This window comes from Hyperoodon ampullatus (genome assembly GCF_949752795.1).
Source record: "Hyperoodon ampullatus genome assembly, chromosome: 2".
Lineage (NCBI taxonomy): Eukaryota > Metazoa > Chordata > Mammalia > Artiodactyla > Ziphiidae > Hyperoodon > Hyperoodon ampullatus.
Genome location: NC_136915.1, coordinates 5,250,853 through 5,269,143, shown reverse-complemented (window position 1 = coordinate 5,269,143; position 18,291 = coordinate 5,250,853). Strand labels below are relative to the sequence as shown.

The following is an 18,291-nucleotide window of genomic DNA, read 5'->3' as shown; positions in this document are numbered from 1 at the left end:
TAATAGGTACCCGGTGTGGATGTTTTGAGAAGGGTCGAGGGAGATGGTGTACAGGACACTTGTAAGCCTGTGGCCAGGGGTGGCTCCTGTTATGGGAACCCAGCAGTGAAAGTGCTATAGGAAGTCGACAGCCTGGATTCTGAGACCCTGGCGCTTTCAGGAGAGAGGGGTGAGGACAGGGCAGAAGACAGCCCCGCAAGCTTCTGGGGCCAGAGAAAAGCACCATGAACTTGAAAGGTACTCTTCCAGCTTGGCCCGAAGAACAACATCTCCTTGGCGTGACTTCACCCAGCTCACCCCACCCATGGCGTTGTGATCCTGGAGACATGGGGGCACCAGGCGTGCCTCTCTGCATTCAGGAAATGCTCCCCCCCCATCAGAGGTCCTCTCCCTGCACACCCCAGGCCCCAGGTAAGCAGGCATCAATCTACCTGGAGAGCAGGACCCGCTTCAGGCCTGCTGAGATTTCATCTCATGAAACATTGACATCACAACCACCTCCTTTCTCCTCCCTGCCAACCTCTGTCATCCCAGGAAACCTTATTGAGCTGGCTTCTCCTTGGCTTATAGACAAGACAACTAATCACGGACCTAAGAGCTCGTCAGCTTCAAAAGCGGCTGCCCCCATCCTGGGCCTGGATGAGAAAATCAATGCGCCTTTGAGTTGCCGTGTGTACCAAGGGCCTGAGCCTCTGAGAACAAAAGAAGCCAGACCTCTGAGCAGTTCTACAAACAGGGCTGGAAGCTCTCCTGGCCTGAGGGAAGGCTTACAGCAAGTGATATGTTAAATGGTAGATACAAATATCTATCGTGCCCTCGAACTGAGGAAACCAGCTGGAGTGGTAGAAAATCACAACTCCAAGACCCTGGGCAGGACTGTCTGCCTCACCCAGCGGTAGGGGTAGCTGGCTGGCGCCGTACCTGGCATGATATATGTACTAAGTCCATGGGAAACACCTGACTGAATCCACTGAAGAAGGAAGCAGAGTCCAAACTGGGAAGCCCCCCTCCTCCTGTGAGACGCAAAACCCATGTATATCTGCATTGCAATTTCCCGGGTGGGGAGGACGACCTGCCTACCGTCCCCTGCATGACAACTGGGCTTCCCAGCCACTGGTCCAGATCAGAGCAAATGCAAGAGAAACGTCGGTGAGATGTGGGGCTGCTCTTGCCAGATAAATCCTCCTTTGGGGCTGTTTAAAAATCATGCCCATGGTAGACAATCCACAGCAAAGGACATCCATGAACACGAGAATGAGCTCAGCCCCACGAATAACTACGAAAAACCCAAGTTCAAATTGAACAGGGTGTCATCTTTCACCCATCAGCGTGTGAGTGGATGCAGAAGCAATGGTCAGTCTCAGTGCTGGTGGGCAGGTAGTTAGCACAGCCACTTGGGAGCCATTTGACAGCATCCAGTTAAACTGAAAATGCTCAGACCCTACACCCAGCAATGCCAGGTCTGGGTTGCACACGTGCACAAGCAGACATGGATGAGAACGTTGACTGAAGTATCGTAACATTGGAAAACTGGAAAGAATCCAGAAGTCCACCGACCAAGGAGCGATTCAAATGCTTATACACTTGAATACTATAGGGCAGTTCCAAGGGAAGAGGGGATCTCAGAATCCAAAGGCTAAGTGAGAAAGTTAAGCTGGGAAACACCACGTTACACACACAGTCCTCCCCAACTATAAGAGCTTAACTTATGGCCCGTCTCACCCAGGAAGCTTCTCTGATCATCCCGGCCCACTCTGAACTCCCAGGACACTTCTCTTAAACGCTCAGCTTTCTGTACTCCTCGGTACTGTTCATGACTTGTAGGTATGGACATGGCTACCTCCTCGATTTGAATGCGAGTCCCTGGGGCAGAGAACACGGCTCCTATTTTCGCAGTAGACACCACAGGGCCCTGCACAGAGTAGGGGCCACAGTCAACGTCTGCTGATCGACCCAATGGGACAAGCTCCCCAAGCCCAATGGGAGCGGCCACCACACTTCACACCCACCTGGGGCGTCACTCTCCAAGAACCTGAAAACACACCCCTTGTGTTGCTGCTAAGGTTCCTCCAAGCCCGCCTCCCGTTCCTACTGCCCTGCTGTTGCTCACGCCCAGAAAGTCATGGAAACCCTGCACTGTCTTGTCCATCCCCTTCCTCGGTGGTCTGAGGGTCCAGGCCGCCCACACACTCATGTCTACGTGTTAGACCGCAAGTGAGGAAGCCACGAGTAACTCCGGACATAAACATGGCCTAAGAATAACCATAAATCATTCTGATTCCATCCAGGGACGATTCTAATTTATCACAGGAGGGAAGAAAAGGAACCCTGTGGCTTCCCCACCCCCTCCCCGGGCTTTGGCTGCTGCTGAGGTAGAATCCCACCCTGCTGTTACTTACAACCAGAAGTTCCTGATTTACATAGTACGGAGATGAAATATACCAGAGGCCCACAGGCATGGGGGCTGATGGCCCAGGTTTGGGTGTGAATTCCCGCAGCACGAGTGGCCCCTCACTTGCCCCTACCCCACTTCTCACTTTCTTATCTATTCCTCCATCTAGGAGGATACAAGCAAAGCCCCACCTCCCTCAGTTTCGGTAACAATGGCTAATCTGTTTGCACAATCACCAGTCACAGTCCTGGAGTTGGGTCTGGAGCAGCATGTTCTGGTAATCTGCATTTGAATGTTTCGTGCAGTTGCTTCTCTCATGCTGTGCAAACACTGAGCCCAGGAGAACCCAGGGAACTGGGATTTCTCCTATCCCGACTTTTTCTTTGTTCATCATCATAAAGCATTGTTACTAGGTGTTTAAAAAAAAAAACGCAAAAGCATAAACACAAGTTATCTCTCTCTGTGGAGCAATATAATAAAAGCCATTGGATGCTATTTTTAACAGCCGTAAAAGCACATGATTAATATAGAAGGAGTCATAATGATAAAGTGCATCACAAAGAACGTCAGCGTGGAGGGTGAGCCGTTGAACTCGAGTGGGTCCTGGAGATTAATCCTGACACACTGGAGGACCCAACACACCAGCAGACTCTGGGAGCCCCCTTGCTGACCACTGTGAATTCCCAGGTGGCTCACAGCCAGCTTCCCAGCTCCTGGCCCAAGACAGCAGCTGCCATACTCCCGGGGAAGATCCTTTACAAGGATCAGCCAGGAAAGCAGAGAAGTGGGTGCTCACTAACTCACTGGCCAAGAACGCACCACAATTCACATCCTCGCTCTCCCGCTGTGACACATGGCTCAGGCCCTCAAACAATGGAAAAGAGGAACTGGGGGGACGTCTCCATGGGTCCTCCAGAGTGAGACACGTGGGGTCAGCACGACACCAAGGAAACCAGACTGTACCCTGTCCTCCCGCAAACTGAAGCTTGCACAACATCCCAAGATGCTTTCTACCGTGCCCACCTCTGTCCCAGCCCTGAGTACCTGTGAGCTCCCTGAGGTTGCAACACCCAGTGGGAAACGGAAGGGTCTGTCACTAGAGAGAGGGAAGCCAGGCTCTTGTTGGGGACCACCACTCCCACGGGATCCGCTCAATAGAGGCGTCCCTGGCCACATCAAGAGGGAGATGCCTTACACAGCTCTCTCTTTCCTCCCAAACTCTCAAGGCACCGGAGGCTCCTTGTGATTCTGCAAGAATCTTGCTGCTCCCAATCTGTACACCAATGACTCTCAAGAAACAGGAGTTTTCAGGGAAAACTTACATGGTGACTATGGGGTAAAAAGTTAGGAAAAAAGAAAAACAACAAACAGGGTCTTGACAAACAAAATACTGTTGACAAGAAGTGCCTGGCATCAAATGACTCGAAAGCAGTTCCATCCTATGGCAGCCCAGAAATGACATTTGTAGAACAAGAGAGCCGTGTCTGCGCTTTACCTCTACTCCCTGGACCTTCAGTTTCATGTGGTCCTCTCTGGTCGTTTTCCCATCTTTCCTCTTTTTCCAGCAATACCCATCTTTCCTGTATTTCACTTTCTTCCTGTTGTAGAGGATCATTGAGCCATTTTGCGGTCTGAAAACAACAAATGGTTAAGTTACCAAGAGAACCGAGCAGAAGAAAAATTTATGAAGAAAGATACCGTAGACCAGTAAAAGTCTCTACAGAAGAGCAATATTCCACATTTGCTGGACCGTAATTTTTCACCTTTTATTGCAGCTCCCTGGATTAACCATGTTTTATGGCCATGCAAAATTTGCTTGTGGATTTGGTACCTAATGAATTAAATGTGTCAATGGTAGGCTTAAAAAACATCCCCTTAGTAATATCCACTATCTAATCAGGATATATGGCGTGGGAGCCCGAGCTCTGCCCTGAAAAGTAGGAAAAATAGAAAGAAAGCAAAAAGAGCCGGGAGTGTTATGGCAGCCGGCAATATCTTATCTCTTGTAGAAAGATTTTCTGCACATCTTTTAATCCATCACCTAAGATTAGTAAATAAATAAGTTTAACGCAGACACTAGATGACTAGTTTTTATGGAAAAACTAGTCGCTGAGGCCAGACGCTCTTGATTCATCGCCTGCATTTAGATTCCTGCTGGATGTGGAAGAGCCCTACAGCCTTTCTTCCCAAGCAAGCTAAATACCTGATTCTTTCCCATTTGGGCTTCAGTTGTGAAAGGGCTCAGCACTGCCAGGCCAATTTGTCCATTCGGTCCATGACCACCATATCTTAGAAAAATAGTTACGCACTTGCTGAACACTAAGAGTGGGATGGCCGTTCTCTGTGCCATTTAAAAAGAACAAAGAGAATCTTGAATTTCCCTAGAAGACCCCAAGCGTCAACCACAAAGAGGAGAGGATGTTTATGCTCATCCTATAGCTGTAGCAGTGACAAATTTTGGTTTGGAGACACCAAGGAGACAAAGAACTAAACTCTCCTGGCAGCTGAGGGCAAGTGCTATGGTAAACCTTCCAGAATAAAGCTCCAGCAGCTGGAGGCAGGTCCATCCTTTAAGGAAGATGCCCCCGAAAGCTACAAGACATGGCACACCAGCCCTACCAGCTGTGTCACTCTCCACCTGAAGGCTCAACACAGAAAAAGGAAAGGGAAGTGATCTGTGCACCCAGGGGACAACACAGGCCTTCCAGCTCCTTCCTAGCCGGGGTGAGAGAGCTCCTGACACAAACAAGGCAAAGGAAGTGGTTTCTTCTTTTTCTTTTTTTAATCAATATATTTTTTATTGAAGTATAGTTGATTTACAAGGTTGTGTTAATTTCTGCTGTACAGCAAAGTGATTCAATTATACATATATATATATATATTCTTTTTTAAAAATATTCTTTTCCATTATGGTTTATCATAGGATATTGAACATAGTTCTCTGTGCTGTACAGTAGGACCTTGTTGTTTATCCATTCTATATATAACAGCTTACATCTGCTGACCCCAAACTCCCACTCCATACCTCCCCCAACCCCCCACCCCCTTGGCAACCACCAGTCTGTTCTCTATGTCCGTGATTCTGTTTCTGTTTCATAGATAGGTTCCTTCTGATGCAAGTTGGCTCCTGTTTCTCTGCTGTGGCAGAGGAGAGAAAGCAAGTAGCCGGTCTTCCCTGGGGCTGGGGCAAGAGCCTCCATCCCTTTCTTTTCTTCTCCTTTGAACTATGGGCCACTTCACAGTTGGGCACAGAACGTTAGCTATTGATGTCTTACTATTCCACTGTCTGTAGGGGAAAAAAAATCACTCCAGGTTGACAGCAGCTAATTGTAGTTCTCACCCAGACGGGCTGTGTCGTTCAGCGGCCAGGTGATGACTCAACAGCAATTCCATTGGAAATTATCGACCTTCAGCAGCGACTCCTAACACTTCACTGTTTGCCAGTCACTGTGCAGTTGGTTTGTGTCAGTGTTGGTTTCCTCCCCAAGTCTGCACCCACTAAAACAATGGGGAAGCAGCTCCACGCGCTGTCACAACCTGTCACCTGACGGTATCTGTCTCGCACTTACGAGTCTGCACTGAAAACCTTACAGTTCTCTTTCATTTCTGAATGGCAGGTGGGCTGGAATACGGTCCCCACGGTGCCGGCCCCTTTTCATTTCAGCCCCGCTCTAGGTACAGGCACCCAATCTCCAGAGTGCTGTGAGTCCTCCCGCTTCCTAAAAGACTCATTAGAAGGTCCCCAAAGTCCAACGGCTGTGCTTAAGCCACTGTCCAAGGAATAAGTAAAGGAAGACATCTGATCAAATAGACGGGCTCTGCTTGTCTCGCCCCCTCCAAACAGGAAAGAAGACACCCACGAGAGCGTTGCAGGGACTCCCTCGGTCCCAGAATACTCATCTGCTCAAGAAGACAGGACATTAATCCAATCCAGCTTCTCATGAGCTAAGACAGGAAGTGTGATTTGCTCCATCCTCTTGCCCTGTCTAAACATGGTCAGTGAACCTCAGCAGTGTCTTCAGGCCAACTGTCCACAGATCACAAACGGTATGACCCAGAGAGAGGGGACGCCCCCAGACACCATCATATCCACAGTCAGAATAACAACGGCACCCACCCGAGGAAACCCATCTTCCTCTGGTGACCTGCCCTTTGCGTTCTGGGAGCGTGAGGGGCCCTGTCATCCAACACTTTCAGTAGGACATAATCCCACAGGGGACAAGAGTGTCCAACCTAAATGGCCTTAATAAATGGAATCATCATTTTAACTTGCAATAATGAGCAACCGAATAGTGTTTAATCCGCCACTCGGATTTTATTAGAACTTGCTGTGCTCTGCGTGATGGGGGAAGGTCCCTCCCCGCACAGTTCACAGGTCCTGAGAATGGCAAAGGGAAAGCCAGACAGGCTGCATGCAGAGGGGCCCACGTGCCCCACAGTGCAAAGGAAGTGAGGCTGTGCCACCTCCCAGAGCACAGTCAAGAGCAAGTCGGAGCTGGTGGGAGGGATCCGAGGAAGGCAGGGGGCCAGAGTGCTGCCCTGGGGAGAAGGAGAGGTGGGGGCCCGTCAGGGGAGAGCTTTGGTAAGTTTCATGACAGCACGAAAGGGAGCACCCATCTGAGAAGAGCAAACAAGCAGGAATGGAGCTGAGGACAGAAGGTGATGGCAACCGCAAGGATGAGGCACCAAAGTCCTGCCACACGACAATGTCACCAGCTCCCAGTTACTGCCAGTGCTGGGGGAGCGCGCCACGTGTGGCCTACGTCTGCTTCTATATCTACATCTACATGTCTACATCTATGCCTACGTCTACATCTATATCTACAACTACATCTGTATCCAGTCTATATCTATGTCTGTATCTCCATCTATGTCTATATCAATGTCTACACCTGTGTCTACATCTACATTTATGTCAACATCTCAATGTCTATGTCTACATCTACTTCTGTATCCATGTCTATATCTACACCTGTATCTCCAATATGTCTATATTTATGTCTACACCTGTGTCTATGTCTACATCTACATCTATGTCAACATCTCTATCTATGTCTACATCTATATCTGTCTACACTTGTGTCTCTATCTACATCTATATCTATGTCCGTACCTACACCAATATCTATGTCTACACCTATGTCTGTATCTGTATCTATATCTCTATCTACATCTATGTCTCTATATCTCATCTATATCTCCATCTATGTCTACATCTATGTCTCTATCTACATCTGGATCTACACCCACATCTATGTCTACACCTATGCCTGTATCTGTATCTATATCTACATCTACATTTGTATCTACATCTATTTCTATATCTATGTCTGTGTCTATAACCTACATTTTTTCATCCTCACAGCAACCCTACGAGGTAGGTATTATTACCATCCCCAACATAAAGATAAGGAAATCAAGCCTTTCTAGCCAGAAAGTGACTGAGCAGGATTCACCTGGAGTCACTATGACTCTCCAGAGCTTCCTCCAAGGCACAGACTGTGGGGCCAGTCCCGGTTTGAATCCCAGTTCTGCTCTACTGGCTGGGTGAACCCTGATGCCCTGAAAGCACCCCTCACCCAATGGACGGGCATTTGGTGGGTGGCTCCCCAGCTTCCTCACTTCCTGTCCAGGTTGGGATAACACAGAAGCCATCCAGACCTCCTCGCCCCATGGTTAGGATAACTCTAGGTACTCTGTACCGTCTCCCAGAGCACAAGCTCCAGTCACCCACTGTGGTGACTTGCTGGGAAAAAAATACCCTTTCTTTGTATGCCTCCCCTTCCTCTCTCACGTTCATACTCCCCCTCTGTTGTTTCCTGGGACAACCTCTCAAATAAACTGCCTGTACTGAAATCCTCATCTCAGGACCTCCTTCTGAGAGAAGCCAAACTAAGGCTGACAGTGTAAGAGGGTCTCGGGAAAACAATCCAAGTCCTCCATTGCAGCAGGGAGAGGAATGTCAAGGGAAAAAAGGTGAACAACCAGGAGGTTCTTTCTAACCAGGGAGGTTTCTAGGCAAGAAACCTTTTAATCTAAGAAACTAATAGTTAGCAAAGCCAGTAACACTCAGTGCAATATGGTAAAAAGATCATGGGACCAATGGAAAATCTGCTGCAAATTACAAAAGTAAACAAACAGGTATAAAATTAAGATACATAATCAATAAAATATACATGTTTAAATAATAGCTTATGTGTGTGTGTCATATACACACACCCACATGTGCACACACACACAAAACAGACAGAAGGAATGACAGAAGACTCCATTTACTAGAGAAAATAAAATGAAGTACCTAGGCATAAATATAATAAGAAATTCCCAAAACCTAAGGAGAAAAACTAAAATTATCTAAAAGACACAAAAGTAGGTTTCAATAAATGAAGAAGGTTAGAAAAAGTTAGGATCATAAAAATGTCAATCTTCCCAAAGTTAATTTATCAATGTAACATAATGGCAACAGGAATCCCAGCAGAGTATGTTTTCTGTGTCTAGAAAAATTTATTATAAAGTTTATTGGGAGGGGAAAAAAACACCAAGAATGGGCAGAAAAATTCCAATAAAGAGCACCTAGGTTTAGAGGCTAGCCCTACCAGCTATTAACACATTCTGTAAAGCCTCTCTCTCTCTATATATATATATAGATAGATAGATAGATAGATAGATAGATAGATAGGTAGATAGATTTTTTTTTCTTTGCAGTACGTGGGCCTCTCACTGTTGTGGCCTCTTCCGTTGCGGAGCACAGGCTCCGGACGCGCAGGCTCAGCGGCCATGGCTCATGGGCCCAGCCGCTCCGCGGCATGTGGGATCTTCCCGGACTGGGGCACGAACCCGTGTCCCCCGCATCGGCAGGTGGACTCTCAACCACTGAGCCACCAGGGAAGCCCAAGCCTCAATATTTTAAAAAGTATGGAATTGTCATACAAATAAATAGACAGCCAATAGAACAGAATAGAAAATCCAGAACTATCCCCACTTACATACACAAATTTAGTATACAATGAAGGAGGTATCTCAAGTCAGTGGGAGGAGACTGACTTTTTAATAAGTGATGTTGGCATGTGGAAAAAAAGATAAAATTGAATGAATCCTTCACATCTTACAAGCAGCATAAATTCCAAGTGGACCAGAGATTTAAATGCAATAAATAAAATCATACATTACTCTAGAAGAAAATGCAGGTAAATTTCTCTAACCTGAAAGTAGAGAAAACTTTCCTAAACATTCAAAAATCTAGCAACAGTGTGTGAAGGATGGGTACATCTGATCACATAAAAATAAAACCGCCAGATTATTTTCCAAAGTGGTTGCATGATTTTACATTCCCTCTAGAAATATATGAGGATTCCAAAGTCTCCCCACCCTCCCCAATAGTTGGTATTGTCTGTCTTTTGGATTATAGCCATCCTAGTAGGTGTGTGGTAGGGTTTTATTGTTTGTTTGTTTTGTTTTTATTTGTTTTTTGTTTTTTTTTTTTGCGATACGCGGGCCTCTCACTGCTGTGGCCTCTCCCGTTGCGGAGCACAGGCTCTGGACGCGCAGGCTCAGCGGCCATGGCTCACGGGCCCAGCCGCTCCGCGGCATGTGGGATCTTCCTGGACCGGGGCATGAACCCGTGCCCCTTGCATCGGCAAGCGGACCTTCAACCACTGCGCCACCAGGGAAGCCCTGTGGTAGGGTTTTAATTTGCATTTCCCTAATGACTAATGATGTTGAGCATCTTTTCATGTCCTTATTAGCAATTCATGTAATTTCTTTGGTAAAATGTCTATTTGAATCTTTTGCCCATTTTTAATTTAGTTGTTTGTCTTCTTCTTTTTGAGTTGTAAGAGTTATTTACATAAAATCTGGTTACAAGTCCTTCATCAGATATGTGATTTGCAAGTATTTTCTCCCAATCTATGACTCTTTTTTTTTTTAATTGCCTCTTTTAAGGAGCGAAGGGTTTCAATTTTGGTAGAGTCCAATTTATCAATTTTTTTCTTTTATGAATCATGCTTTTAGTGTCATATCTAAGAACTTTTTGCCTAACCCAAGGTTGCAAAAATCTTCCCTTGTATTTTCTTCTAAGAGTTTCATAATTTTAGCTCTTACATTTACGTCTATGATGCATTCAAGTTCATTTTTGTGTATGGTGTGAGGTAAGGGCCTAAGTTGATTTTGGGCACATGGATATCCAATCGTCCCAGTGCCATTTGTTTTTGTTTTAGTTTTTTAAAAAAAAAAGGTATCCTCTTCCCCACTGAATTACTTTTGTACCTTTGTTGAACATAAATTGACCATAAACATAAGGCTTTATTTCTGGACTTCATATTCTATACTATTTTCTATCTTTATGTCAATACTATACTGTCTTTTTTTTTTTTTTTTTTTTAATACTGTCTTGATTGTTGTAGCTTTATAGCAAGCTTTGAAGTCGGGGTTATAAGTCCTCCAACTTTGTTCTTATTTTCAAAATTGTTTTAGCTATTCTAGGTCCTTTGTATTTCTGTATACATTTTAAGATTGGTTTTTTTCATGGACAAAATGGAAAAAAAATCTTAAAATGTATACAGAAATACAAGGACCTAGAATAGCTAAAACGATTTTGAAAAATAAGAACAAAGTTGGAGGACTTATAGAAAAAATATTTGCAAATTATATGAGCAATAAAGGGGTTAATATCCAACATTATAAACAGCTCACACAACTCAACATCAACAAACAAAAAACCCAATTTAAAAATGGACAGAAGAACTGAATAGACATTTTTCCAAAGAATAAATGCAGATGGCCAACAGGCACATGAAAAGATGCTCAACGTCACTAATCATCAGGGAAATGCAAATCAAAACCACAAAGAGATATCACCTCACACCTGTCAGAATGGTCATCATCATAAAGAACACAAATAACAAATGGTGGAGAGGATGTGGAGAAAAGGAAACCCTTGTACACTGTTGGTGGGAATGTAAATTGATGCATTCACTGTGGAAACCAGTATGGAGATTTATCAAAAAACTAAAAATAGAACTACCATATGACCCAGCAATTCCACTCCTGGGTTTATATCTGAAAAATCAAAAACAGTAATTCAAAAAGATGCATGCACCCCTATGTTCACAGCAGCATTATTTACAATAGCCAAGATATGGAAGCAACCTAAGTGTCCATCACAGATGAACAGATAAAGAAGATGTTGATATCTATATACAATGGAAAACCAGCCACAAAAAAGAGTGAAATTTTGCCATTTGCAGCAACATGCATGGACTTGGAGGGCATTATACTAAGTGAAATAAGTCAGACAGAGAAAGACAAATACTGTATGATATTACTTATATGTGGAATCTAAAAAATACAACAAACTACTGAATATAACAAAAAAGAAGCAGACTCACAGATATAGAGAACAACTTAGTGGTTACCAGTGGGGAGAGGGTGGGGGGAGGGGCAAGATAGGAGTAAGGGGTTAGAGGTACAACTATTAGGTATAAAACAAGCTACAAGGATATAGTGTACAACATGGGGAATACAGCAAATATTTTATAATAATTAAAAATGGAGTATAGCCTTTAAAAATTGTGAATCACTATATTGTACACCTGTAATTTATATAATATCATACAACAACTATGCTTCAATTTAAAAAAAAAGATTCATTTGACAATTTCTGCAATGACAATAACAACAAGACAAAAGCCCACTGGGATTTTGATAGGGGTTGCACTGAATCTTGAAATCAGTTTGGAAATAACTGCCATCTTAACAATAGTGAATCTTCCAATTGCTTCCAATCACAAAACATAGAATATCTCTCCACTTATGTAAACCTTTAATTTCTCTCAATAAGACTTTGTAGTACAGGTTTTACACTTTGTACATTAAATTTATCTAAGTACTTTATTCTTTGTGATGCTATTGTGAATGGAATTGCTTTCCTAATTTCATTTTTGGATTGTTCATTTCCACTGAAATAGAAATACAATTGATCTCTGTATATTGATCTTGTATCCTATGACCTTGCTAAACTTATTTATTAGTTCTGATAATTTTTTTGCAGATTCTTTCAGATCTTCTACGTATACAATCATGTCACTTGTGAATAAATGTTGTTTCACTTCTTCCTTTCTATTCTAGATGCCTTTCATTTCCTTTTCTTGCCTTATTGCACTGGTTAGAACCTCCAGCACAAGGCTGAATAGAAGTGGTAAGAGGACACACCCTTGTCTTGTTCTTCATCTTAGAGGGAAAACATTGTTTCACCATTAAGTATAACGTGAACTGTAACAGACTTAAAAATTTTGTGAAAAGGACCCAGGAACCAACTTGAAGAGGCTCCCACTAACCAAAGATGGGATGATTTGAACATCAATAAGAATAGTAACAATGTATTAAAACACATTAAATATGTTTAAACCCATAAGTTCATAAATGATCTTAAAGAACACAAAAAATTAATTGATTATTGTTGGAGGATGGTAGCTACGCAATACATTATTTTGAAAACTAAAAAAAGAAAGAGAAGGAAAGAAAGGAAGGAAGGAAGGAAGGAAGGGAGGGAGGGAGGGAGGGAGAAAGGAAGGAAGGGAGAAAGAATCAGGCATTTATGCTACCTTCCCTGTACAAACTGTTCCTTTAAGTAGCAAACAGCAGAAGAGAGGACTTTCCCTATAAAAGTATTCCAGACAATAAATGAAGTGAGAGAATTAAAATATCACCATTTTGCAACCTCTAATGAATTAATGGATTACCAACAGTGACTGACATCACAAAAGAGACAACCAGATAGTATGTGTCCCTGATGGAAGAACATTTTGCTGTAAGCAAAAACAAAACAAAAAAGGAACTTGAAATTATTCAGGCCTCTTGATCTAACTACAACTTTATAAGATCTACAGAGGGCAGATGAACACAGCAAAAAGGACATGGGGATATAGACAGCAAAATTCAGGCTGTAGGAAACTCTATAGGACAAACAACCTGGATTCTTCAACAAATTCAATGACAAAGAGAGGAGAGTGGGAAAAGCAGGAATATACAGATTAAAAGAGACAATGAGATACATCAACCAGTCGCAATGTGTAAACCTTACTTGAATACTGAGCCAAACAAACTGAAAAAAAAAAAAAGGCATTTGTGAAACAATTGGAATTTCGAACAGTGATTGGATACTTAATGATGTTTAGAATTATTATGAATTTTTAGAGTGATAATTATAGTGCAGAAGTATTTTTGAAAGGTGATCATATGTAGAGGGAGAGATATAGATATATGTGTATATATGTATTAGAGATACATACTGAAACATTCACTGATGAAACTACACAGTCTAAGGTATGCTTCAAAATAATGTGTGTGGTGGGGTCTGTGTGTGGATGAGACAAGACTGGCTATCTACTGTCTATCAGAGTTGAAAGTGGATGATAAGTATACCGAGTTCATCATACTAGTTATTATACTAGTCACTATACTAGTCTTTCTACATTTGTAGATATTTGAAATTTTCCATAATAAGAAGTTTTTAAAAAGAAGATGCTGATGGGATTTGGAGTGAGCCCTAGGGAAACCTTAAATCTTGGTTCCGCTCCTTATGAGCTGTGTGACCTTGAACAAATTACCTGATCTCTCTGTTGCAGTAGACACAATGTATGCAAGGTGCCCAGCATGCTGCTGGCCATAGAATACATGTTCTTCATGACTAATGATGATAATAAACCCGGCCCCCTTTTGCAGGGTTCCCTGCAGGAACCAATGATGGGACTTAGGAACTAATGAAATGGCACATTGTGGGGTGCTTCTGGAAAACGCACCATGGGAGAGCCCCCCAAAAAACACTTGGGGTGCACACATAGGCATCCACCACTTTAGGGTGAAATATAGTTTTCAAACTGGGTCGATAGACGATGATTCATAACTGAAAGTCAGAGGAGCAATGTGTCCTTGACAGGTTTTGTGCGTGGATATCAAATAGGAATTTATGGCACAACCAGGGGGTGCATCCAAGGCGAGGTTAATCCTATAAAAGAAACGGTCTGGATACCCTTTCCAGTGCCTGACTCTAAATTTAGAAATCAGGGGACCCCACACAGCTCAGGGTCACAGTCCTTCCTCTGAGAACCTCCACCTTCCCTGTCACTAACTGACCATTTCCAGGACCTCGACAACCACCTTAAAATCCCATGCAGACAATTGAGACCCTACCCACTCCAGCAATCCCTGGACTTCCTCGGGTGCCAGTCTGTTGTGGGTCCATCCCTCCGGCCTAGAGGCAGTGGATTTTGTGCAGTAAGTTCTATTCTGGTTGACCAGCTACTGCTCCACTGAATTCACACAATCTGTTCCTTGCAGCTGTCCTTGGAGAACAGATGATGTCCTCGTTTCTAGTAGGACCCTGAACAAAGTCTGGGTGGCTTCTAAACAGTGAACATCTCCAAAGAACTTCTCTTTCCCAGCTGGAACCCAAACCCTGGGCAGACTCCTCCTTCCTTTTCCTTGCCTTTGGCTGCATCCCTCCCACCACAAGGCACATGGCAGGGCCCGGCTACAGGGAAATGCTGTCCCTGCATTTCTAACGGCCTCCAAGACCTTACCCCAAATGTAAAACAGGCCCCTGTGACAAGCACAAACCGCACCGTCCTGGAGCCATGGATGCCGGCCCTGAGGCAGCACTAAATCTCCACTCCCGTGGGCAGTTAGGAAATGAGAAATGCCACCCTAATTACGGCTCACATATTTATGTGCCCACACCTTTCTTTCTGATCTTTCCAACATGGAACGACCTGATTTAAATGCACCATTACAAGTACACAGCCTGGTCCAAAATGTCAATAATAAGCATGGCAACAATTACTATGACAACAAGCAGGGGCTCTATTTATCAAGCATTTATTGTGTGTCAGACACAGCGGAAAGCCCTTTACACCCATTTCTCATCCTGATCCCACAAGAACTTTAGTGGGTGGGTATTGTTCTCCTCATTTTACAGATGAGAAGGTCTGAGGCACAGAGAAGGGAATTCACTTTCCCAAGGTCACACAGCTCACAAAGGCAGAACCAGCGAGCTACCCACTGCACCCCCTTCCTAGCATCTTGCTATAAATTCCCGGCACATCCCAGCTACCCTCTCTCCTTGTCTAGAAGCAACGACCCAGCGCACTTTTAGAGCCCACAGGAACTGTTCAATACTTCATACAAAGGAAGGGTCGTTTGAGCCTGATTTAAATTGTTCCTGTAGTTCTTCCTTTCGTTGCAAGGGGAAGAAAGAAATCTGGAAAAGGCATGTCTCCCCTGCTTATCTCCCTCACACACAAACCCATCGAGAGTGGTAATTGATGGCTAGAGCACAGCAAGGTGGATAGGACGCCAAACGGAGCCCCACGATGCCCCAGCAACAGCCCGAATCTCACGGGAAGGGGCTGGTTTATTAGCTTTTCAACCTGGCCTTTTCTTCTGACTTGTTTATAGGGTCTTCACGATCTGGAGGACAAGGAGCATGGAAACGGGTGGGGAGCAGCCCGTGTCCTCCCCTCCCCTGCCCCAGTCTGGCCACTCCGGGCTACTTATGGAATGATCAGGAAGAAAGGGCTGTCAGGCCCGGCCCGGGCCGCCATCTGCCAGATATGAAAACCAATTGCTTTTCATAATAAATTCCAGCTGGAGCCATAGAAATAATAAGGATGAGGAGAAGGTAACACCAATTTGCTTTATTTGATTAGCTCCGTCTTAGGCGGTCCAACCCCGGCTTCTTTTCATCAGAATAAGGGCAAATTGAAAATCGTAAAAGAGGCTTTCTTATCAGGGAACAAATGACTGGGGAGATTCATATGCCTAAAAGCCCCCCACCCCCACCCCGTGAGCCACGCGGTGTGGGCGCTGCGTCTGCCGGAGCTGGTTTAAATGAGCTGATTCCAGAAGGAGCTCCCGGAGCCGGGCTTGAGGACCTCTCGGCACCCGCTGTCACTTTCCTAAATAAAGGCTGAGATGACCCCAGCCTACCCACAGGCAGTGCGGATGTTGTCGGCCTCATGCAGGCCTCACCACCACCCCTGAGGAGGCCCGCGGCCCACGGCCCCGCGAGGGGACCCCCAGGCGGGCAGCCCCCAGACCCTCGTCTCCACGGCCAGCAGTCTCCGTGGAGGACTGAAAGCAGATTGGGGGCAGCTCAAGCTTCCAGAACTCAGAGGCGGAGTCAGTGTGTCTTTCCCAAGGCAGAGCCAGTGTGTCTTTCCCAAGGCAGAGTCAGTGTGTCTTTCCCAAGGCAGAGCCAGTGTGTCTTTCCCAAGGCAGAGTCAGTGTGTCTTTCCCAAGGCAGAGCCAGTGTGTCTTTCCAGAACTCAGAGGCAGAGCCAGTGTGTCTTACACGCAGGCTGCTTCATTTCAGTGGTGGCTGGAGGTCACAGAAAAGAAAAGGCTGCCCAGACATAGGGATGGTCATGACCAGGACTCACTCCAGGGTAAATCCTCAGGGACTCATTAGTGGCTCCATTCCTAGAGCTCCCAGAGCGCTCGGCTTAAAACTCTATTATGACATTCGGTGATTTATTCAACTAATATTTATTGAGCAGCTATTACGGGCCAGGTGTTCATGTAAGGCCGCTCTAGGTGCTGATGGGAACAGAGGGGACCAAAGCCCTGCCTTTGTAAAGCTCAGCGGGGAAGAGCCTGGGGGTGGACGACGGGTAGGAAGCACTGGGGGGTTTCAGGGGCACACCTCTGGGGGTGTGAGGGACAGCAGACACCAATGAGTACGTCCTACGACAACTGGCAGTGACGGGTGACAGGCAGCCGGGGAGACCTCTTCCAGGACGGAGCATCTGAACAGAAGCCTAGATGAAAGCAAGGCCACCCCCAGGGCGGCTCCCCAGGAAAGAGCTTTCTGGTATAGACAGCAGCTAGGTCGGGGCCTGAGCAACAGGCTTGGGACGTGGCTAGAGAGTAGGGAGCAAATGTGGGCATGCAGGCAGAAGATGAGGCCAGAGAGCAGGGCGGGCCTGGCTGAGGGGTCTTGAACGAGGGTGGCTTTTGTCCGAAGTGTGAGGAAACACACAGATTGACCAGGTAACAACTGTGTTACCTGCCATGAAGGAGAAGTGAGGTGTCTGGATTTTAATGCAGGAGTGACCCAAAACAAAAGGCGACATAAACTCTATAGCTCCAACATTGGTAAATGCAAGGAAGAAAAAGTAGATGGTACACAAGAGGGTATCACAGGGGGCGTCTCAGCTAAGTTGGGGCAGGGGGGTTTGTGCCCTCCAACCTGCAGCCCCCATCCCCTCTAAGAATTCTGAACTTGACCCTCAGGGGAATGGGAAGCCACTGAAGGTTTTAAAGCAGAGAAGTGGGGTGACCACTTAGACGTGGCATGTCTGGCTCACCCAGACTGGCTTGTTCTTACGCCTCCTCCCCCATCATAAAATCTTGTAAATGTTCATCCAATGAGTGAGGTAATCAAGCAACTCGGTGGCTGGAACAAAGGAAATCCTCTCTCTGTTCTCGAAGACAAAACATACAGAAAACATCCCTTACCATTTAATGTTTGGCCCATGAGGAAGCAAAGAAAAATGGTGAGAGAAGAAATGGCTTCCCTGGCTGTGGACTCAATACTATTGGGAAGAAAGCAGACCTTCCATTCCTGCCTCTGGCTGCAACCCAGGTTCGGGAGCCTGAGCCTGGAAGAGCAAAAGAAGGCATTGCTCAGATGCCACCCGGTGTCTGGGTCATGTTCGACCCCACCAACATCTCAATTGGCCCTAAATAGAGCTGGCACTTGCACGGACCCTTACTGTCATTTTCCAACACCTCTATTTTATTAATAATCCAATGTAAATCTAAGAGAAAATTAATGTGTCATCTCCTAGCAGGAAGGACTGAACATCTCAATGTGACGGTCTGTTAGAGTTGTCATTTATCAT

The 18,291-nt window shown here is 45.3% G+C and overlaps 1 protein-coding gene across 1 annotated transcript in view; it reads right to left on the bottom strand.

Annotated features, from left to right (window-relative positions):
* The window catches only part of CAMTA1 (calmodulin binding transcription activator 1), a gene marked incomplete at its 3' end in the record, with an annotated part of 904,685 nt that overhangs the window by 457,913 nt on the left and 428,481 nt on the right, over window positions 1–18,291 (bottom strand). Inside the window, 1 exon segment of the mRNA XM_079696990.1 lies at window positions 3,888–4,023. Coding sequence (XP_079553116.1) covers window positions 3,888–4,023 — 136 coding nt within the window.